This window comes from Camellia sinensis, chromosome 7, assembly GCF_055761805.1.
Source record: "Camellia sinensis isolate YWXY chromosome 7, ASM5576180v1, whole genome shotgun sequence".
NCBI classification, from domain to species: Eukaryota; Viridiplantae; Streptophyta; class Magnoliopsida; order Ericales; family Theaceae; genus Camellia; species Camellia sinensis.
Window position 1 is genome coordinate 89,877,230 of NC_138967.1, and position 8,049 is coordinate 89,885,278.

At 39.1% G+C, this 8,049-nt stretch overlaps 1 protein-coding gene across 1 annotated transcript; it reads left to right on the forward strand.

Annotated features, from left to right (window-relative positions):
- The first annotated feature begins 682 nt into the window (after positions 1–682).
- On the forward strand, positions 683–1,705 carry LOC145795938 (uncharacterized). Its single transcript, XM_082880887.1, has one exon. The coding sequence runs from the start codon at positions 683–685 to the stop codon at positions 1,703–1,705; it is 1,023 nt and encodes a 340-aa protein (XP_082737013.1).
- The last annotated feature ends 6,344 nt before the right edge of the window (positions 1,706–8,049 follow it).

An 8,049-nucleotide genomic window follows, 5' to 3' on the forward strand; every position in this document is an offset into this window, starting at 1 on the left:
TAACGGTATTAGTTTAATATAAGCATCTAATTTAATCTTTTCAAAATGACATAAATGCTCAATTATGCAGCCAAGCTTAACTCAAGCTGACCTTGCTTATCCTCCAAAAAAGTAAATTTTCTAAGTAAATATGGAATAGCGGTATTAGCATGACGTAAGCCCCACATTTATGCTTTTCTAAACAATGTAAGTGTTCAATTCTAAAGTCCAAATGGTTGAATTTGAATTCCCTTGTACATTCTTCCAATTTCCCTTTCCGTTTTCTAACTTTCTCTTCCAAAAGCAATCCAAACAAGCCCAATGTTTATCCCTAAGTTTCTTCGTGCTTCACCTACCATTTTGTTGTAGGAACTAATTAGCTTAGGCCACTAATTTTTTCATTAGCTTAAGTGGCCAAGTTTAACATAAGCTAAGCTTTTTTTGTCTTCAAGAAAGATAATTTTCTGAGTAATTGTAACTTAACGATATTAGTTTAACTTAAGGACCTCATTTAAGGTATTCTAAATCATATAAGTGTTCAATTCTCAAGTCCGTTAACACTCTGAATTGCTCTCCTTAGAAAAAGATTGTTTGAATTGTGTGTGCTCCTAAAAATGAGGGGGGTCTTGGATTTAAATCTCTTGATATTTGGAATAGAGCTGCTATAGCCAAGCATGTCTGGTTCCTTTTTTCTGGTGGCGAGATGTCTATGTGGTGCCAGTGGGTTAAATCCTATTTACTCAAGGGTAGAAGCTTTTGGAGGGTTAAAATCCCCCCTGACCCTTCTTGGGTTTGGAGGAAAATATTGTCTCTTAGGGACTGGATGTCCCCTCTAATTAATCACCAAGTTGGTTGTGGAGATTCTACATTCCTTTGGTACGACAATTGGCACCCTCTTGGTCCTCTATGGAATAAGTTTGGGGATAGGATTATGTATGATTCTTGCCTCAACAGTGAGACAAAAGTCAGTCAGATCATCAATGGTCATTCTTGGAAGTGGCCTATTTCTAATTCTTGGGAAATTCAGGAGTTGATCTCATCTACTCCTGACTGCTGCAAACCTAACCCTTCCAAGTGTGACCAAGTTATCTGGAAACTTACTACTACTGATGGTCAGTTCTCCATTCACTCAGCTTGGAATCATTGGAGACATAGTTTTGGTAGAGTGGTTTGGCATAAACTCCTTTGGGGCCCTCATAGGATTCCTAAAGTCAGTTTCATTGTCTGGGTAGCTATCCATAACAGATTGTACACTGGTGATAGGCTAATGCTGTTTGGTTTAGCTCCTCATTCACAGTGCCCTTTCTGTCTTGATCCTGGAGAAAGTCATTCTCATCTCTTTTTTAAGTGCAGTTTTCCCAATAGAGTTTGGGGTGCTATTGAAGGCAAATGCAACCTGAAGTGGCCTGTTTTGGATTGGCCTGATATTGTTACATATGCTACGAAGGAGACTAAGGGAAATTCTCTTAGGGATAATATTCTTAGCAATGCTTTCTTGTGCTCTATTTACCACATCTGGATTGAGAGAAATAATCGTGTTTTTAACAAAGAATTTAAGCCTGAAGAGGTGGTTATTAAATCTGTAATCCAGATGGTAAGAAGTAGAATGCTGTCCATTAAGAATTTGCCTGGCTCTGCTAGTGATGGCTGGTTTCTTGCCCAATGGAACCTGCCAACAACAATATTGAAGCCCCATATTATCAGATATGGGAGGGCTGCTGAGTGATGTGAGTTCCCTATATGTGGGTTGAGTGTTGGTGAGCAACATTGTGTGTTTTGCGTAATGGTTTGGTTTTGTGCAGGATCTGTTCAGAGTTCACTGTGGATGCATCTATGTATTTGAGGGTTGAGTGATGAGAGGAGTTAAAATTATTCACTTCACATGAGGGCTGAGTGTATTCAGCCACCATATTTTGCTAATGTTAATATATATTATATTTCTTTATTTGCAGGGTGTGAGCCCCTAAATTGTGGGTCGAGTGGTGTGAGATCCTATATAGAGGGCACTGTTTCTGTTTTAATTCCTAGTAGATTGCATCTTATCTACTGGAGGTACTTACTTATGGCTATTCTTACAGGGTCTATTATAATGTATGAGCAGGTCTTGGGTTGTATGGGTCGGCAGTGGTGTCCAGGTTTTGGGGACTGCAGACTTGTTGTTTCGAAAGCTCCTGGCTTCTCAGATTTTGGGTTTACTGCAATGATTAAGGTCTGTTGCAGTTGCATGGAGAGGACGATCTTTACTTCTCTTGATGGCTGCTGGTTTGTTGACACTCAGTTGTTTGGCAGATTGCGTGACAGAGGTTACTGGTTTGTGTTGATGGCTGCTTGTAGCGCCTTTGTGGACACTTGTCTTTTCTTAATTTATATTCCTGTATTGAATTTCTGTGTTTGGATGTTAGACGGTATTAATGTGATGATATTTTTTTGGCCTACCCGTGCGGGATGTGCCGGGTTATTAGTTCGGTGTTTGCTTCTGGTTGTGTCGTATGTGTGTGTGGACTGATTTTTTTTTTTTTTGATTCAGCTTTGGGTTATCGATTGGATGTGTTCATGGACCTCATTCGTATGTATGCGGCTTATGCACATATCCTTTTGGGGTTTCCTTTCTTCTATGTATTGTTTTTTTCTTTTTTAATTTTGGCAGCCGGTTTTGATCCTTGTTAGTTGGCTGGTTTTTCGTGTTCTCTCTTCGGTTGTATAGTTTTCTGTTAGGTCCTGGGGTATGCCCCTTGTAGCTGTGTAGTTCTTTGTCTTTTTTATATTATGTCTTATTCACCCAAAAAAAAAAAAGATTGTTTGAACAGGGATTAGGTTGAGAGTTTCTCTCTCTAGAATCTAGAGAGAGAAAGCTCCCACCGTTGTTACCCATGGAGGTTTTTTAGTTTCCTTAAGATTCTTCGTCTGGTTTTGGGTGGTGCTATGTAGTGTTACTGAATTTGGTCCTCTTTTTGTCCAGATTTAGGTGGGTTTGAAATGGTTGTTGGTCGTTGCTATCGTGAATGTGGAGTTTCATTTTTTGGCTCCATTTCTTGTGACTTATGCTGCGAAGAGCCTCTCTCTCAAGATTTTCTAGAGAGAGAATTGGTGATTATGGGACTGAAGTTGGGTCGGTGGACCGGGTGTGGGTGGCGCTTCGCTGGCGACGTTCTACGATGCTGGTGGGGTTGTTTCCAACTCCTAGGTTGTACAACCAGCCTGTATATAGTGTCTGCCGCTAGTGTCTCAGACCGCGATAGTCGCAGGTGTGCTTTACGGGTGACTTTTTTGGCGTTTGCTCGAAGTTTCTGGTTTCAGTTTCTTCTTCGGCGCTAGTTTGTCTAGTAGGTCTCCAGCATTGACTGCTGCCGGAGATGTGTTTTGTGTTGGCCGCTGGTCGCTAGTCTCTATGTCGGTTTTTTATCGTCCATGGTTGCACTGGATGCCACTGGTTTGCTTCTAGTAGTCAGGTGGTGGGGCCTAAGTGTATAGTTTACTCAGGCAAAGAGCTAACAATGGTCATGGAGCGTTTGTCTTCTCCGGCATCGGCTTGCCCAATGTTCAAAAGAATAATGTTTGAGAGCCACAATTTGTGTGGCTCAAATGGCTCAAAACAGCCAAAACGACGTCGTTTTGGCATGTTTTGTGCTCAAAACGACGTCGTTTTGGCAGTTTTGAGCCATTTGAGCCACAAAAATTGTGACCCTCTACCATTGCCCTGTTCAGAAATGGGTGAGTTTGCCAAGGGTGGTTAGGCTTGCGAGCTTTGGGTGTTACTTTTACAAGTTGTTCTGGTGATGGTGTTTCTGTGGACTGCTTCGCTTCGTCGGAGGTGTCTTCATACACCGGCGTTGACGGGTTAGTAGTGAGGCGGTGCTGTAACTGGCGCGTATGCCTCACGGTCTGGAATACGCGTAGGGGCAGCTTTGGCGTCCTGCACAGCTGAGATCATCAGCATAGGTAATCACAGGCCACGTGCAAGGTGACAGTGGAGGTTGGTTCAAAATTGTTTCCAATTTCCCGCCGGTTTGGTAGGAGCCCATGGTTTTCAAAATACAATGGTGGTTTGTGTATTTATGGAGGTGTAGTACCCACGTGCTACGGAATAGCAGTTTGTTAGTGCGTGTGGATTTTTTAAAGTGAAATATCTTAGGGCATGGGGCCCATGTTTTCTCTCAGTGGGCATTGATATATAATGGAGCTGTTGTATGCTATCAATGGCGTTCCATGGGCTATTAACTTGGTTTATATGTCAACTGTTCGACCCACTTTTATGGGATGGTTTTTATTTTATGGGCCCACTATCTTATTTGTTATTAGGCTGTAATTGGGTTCATTTTGGAAATTTGTTTTTGTTTAGCCTCTTTGCAGCGAATCAATTTATAGTTGATTATTTCATGATGATTGATCGTGTGATTCTCATGGGACTCGATATGAGGATGGTTTTGAGCCATCTCCGCCACGAGTGATTAGGGAGTCACTGCTATTGTCACGCCCTCAAAAAATAACCCATTATATATATCAATGACATGCATTATTTAAAGAAAACACTTCAATAATTCATTATAATATTCATCAGAGTCTTACTAAACAAAAACATTACATGTAACATCAAATTAAATGCCCTAACGGCTTACATCTTTCCAAGCCAACACTTGGACACCAAAAGTGTGAGTTCTAACTCAAATATAAATAAAGCCCTAGGCTTGAGTGTTTACATGTACTAACAATGAAAAAAAAACAAATAACTAGAAATAGTCTTCAAAGTCCAAGTCCTTCCAAGCTAAGTCCTTGGAGGTAGCTTATCACCTGAACCTGAAAATGATGTTCCCATAAAGGGTGAGCCACAGCCCAGTAGAAATATACTAAACCACATATAAGCAATGAATAAAGCTATTCAACAAATGGTTAACCAAGATAATCAATTACTTCATTTTACAGTCTCATGACACTATTGTCTAAGACACGTTTTACTTTCCAACTTTATCAACATGGCTCAGAACCTGGCCAAACTTACAACAGTGAATTATATATATATCATATTCACATCTTTCCAATATCAACAAACAAATGAGACTCAAGCTCAAATCAAAACACTTCATACTTCCAGATTGATACACATTTTAGTGTTGTATCAATAAAAACACTTCTATATAAATAAGCACACATAAAAGTGATGCTAATGGAGTCCATCCCCTATCTCCTCCCAAACAAAATCCGGTTTAGAGGTCCATCCCCTATCTTCCCCTAAACCGTGGAGTACATCCCCTATCTCCTCCCACACACATAACGTATATACACAAAGGTCATATACACAATCAAACATAATGTTAATGTATTCTATCAACCGTCATACTCTATGACATATCCAATTGATTAGTTTTTGTTTGCCTAATCATCATGCATTGTTTACAACAATCAAAACTACCCTCCACCGGTAGCCCAAGCAATTATTTCTAAACAGATAATAAAAGCTCCAACAGATAAAATATCAATGTTTTCAAAAGTGAGCGATTAATAAATCTAACTCCACTATTCAACCATGTAATGAACCAATTTCATTATTTTCAACTCAATTCCATATAACCACAATTTTTCCAAATTAATCATACCAATTAATTTATACAACCAATTAGGGTTTTCTACCCCATTTCCCAATATTGACCCAATGGTCTATATATCAACAACCAACATCAATAACACCATTTTGAAATCCAAAATACATATTATGAGCCCAAAATCACAAAACCCTCTTTAACACATTTTAAAACCCAAAGTCCCAAAATCAACCATTTAAACAATAAGCTCAAAATCTAGGTTAAAACCCATAAGAGTGAGTAGGAATCCCTACCTCAAATTCGGAGCTCAAGGAAAGAAGGTGAAAAAACTCAACGTGCTCCAAAACTCAATATACTCGGATCAAAACGTAGCCCTTGACGATCAACCCAACTCTTACAAAGGTCGAAGGGAAAGGAAACACTCTAACTAGATCAAACCCTAGAGAGAAAGGAGTTTCTAGAGAGAGGAACTCTCAAAAAGTCTTTTTAGAAAGTAAGAGAGAGAGAGAGAATGTAAAAAGTGATTTTAAAATGCCCAGCTGCCAACTGATATACGACATTCCCGCTTGAGCGGAGAACACAACGCTCGAGCGTCAAGAACAAAAAACTAGGTCCGCTCGAGCGCAATAAGGCCTGCTCGAGTGCCAAGACACAAGAATAAAGTACATCCGCTAGAGCGCGAAAACCAGTCTGCTCGAGTGTAGATTTTTCCCTCCCAGAACTTACACCCAAAGGTGCTACCCGCTCAACCGCCAAAGTACCCGCTCGAGCGCCACTGCTCGAGCGCAAAGAAACCCGCTCGAGCGCGAAAAACATGCCTGCAGAAGTTCTGCAGAGCACCAAAATACTGGAAGCGTGCAATCTCTGCTAGAGCGCAAGAAGACCCGCTCAAGCGGATCTCCTAAAAACTGGGCAACAAAGAATTGAAACCAAAGCCTAACCAACTTGTAACAACTCTGCCCAATACATCCTAAAACTCAATCAAGTGAAATTAAAGGATGACAACAAGGTATACCACCACCAACATCACGGAACCGAGTCCGGAATATAACAGAACAGTAAAGGGACAATCGGGATCGCTATAACATCCTTCTCTATTTTCTTTAACAAACTAATTTGCTTAGGCCACTAATTGTGTCATTAGCTTAAGTGGCCAAGTTTAACACAAATTAACCTTGCTTATTAGCCACCAAGAAAGAGAATTTTATGAGTAATTGTTGCGTAACGATATTAGTTTAACTTATGCACCACGTTTAAGGTTTTCTTAGTCACTTCAATGTTCAATTGTCGAGTCGAACAGGATGAATATGAGTTCCCTTTGATTTTTTTCTTATTTCTCTTTCTTTTCTCTAACTTTCTCTTCTACCTCTGAAGAAGAATGTTTCTATCCAACATTCTCCGTCCTTCTCCATCCTTCTCAAACTGACCTTGCTTTGCTTTCAAGAAAGCAAACTTTCTATATAAATGTAGGTTAACGGTATTAGTTTAATACAAGCACCTAATTTAATCTTTTCTAAATGACATAAATGCTCAATTAAGTAGCCAAGCTTAACTCAAGCTGACCTTGGTTATCCTCCAAAAAAGCAAATTTTCTAAGTAAATATGGAATAGCGGTATTAGCATGACGTAAGCATCACATTTATGCCTTTCTAAACGATGTAAGTGTTCAATTCTAAAGTCCAAATGGTTGAATTTGAATTCCCTTGTACATTCTTTCAATTTCCCCTTCCGTTCTCTAACTTTCTCTTCCAAAAGCAATCCAAACAAGCCCAATGTTTATCCCTAAGTTTCTTCGTGCTTCACCTACCTCCCTTCTCCATTTTGTTGTAGGAAACTAATTAGCTTAGGCCACTAATTGTTTCATTAGCTTAAGTGGCCAAGTTTAACATAGGCTAAGCTTTTTTTGTATTCAAGAAAGATAATTTTCTGAGTAATTGTAACTTAACGATATTAGTTTAACTTAAGGACCTCATTTAAAGTATTCTAAATCATCTAAGTGTTCAATTCTCAAGTCCAAAACGATGAATTTGTATTCCCTTTGATTTTCTTTCGATTTCTTCATCTTTTCTCTAACTTTCTCTTCTAGCTCTCAAGAATAATGTGTCTCTGTAACTTTCTCTGTCCTTCTCTATTTTTTTCTAGGAACTAACTAGATTAGGCCACTAATTGTTTCATTAGCTTAAGTGGCCGACTTTAACCCAAACTAAGTTTGCTCAGTCTCCGAGAAAGAAATTTTTTTGATTAATGGTAACTTAACGATATTAGTTGAACCTAATCACCTCATTTAAGGTTTTCTAAATCATCTAAGGATTCAATTCTCAAGCAGAAAATGATGAATTTAAATTCCCTTTGACTTTAATCATATTTCTCTCTCTTTTTTTTTTTCTTCTTTTTTTTCCTCAAACGTTCTCTTATGGCACTCAAGAATAATGTTTCCCTGCAACTTTCTTCGTCCTTCTACATCCTTCTCTATTTTCATCAACGAACTAATTTTTTTTTTTTTTTTTGGGTAAGTTAGTCATAAAATAAAGAC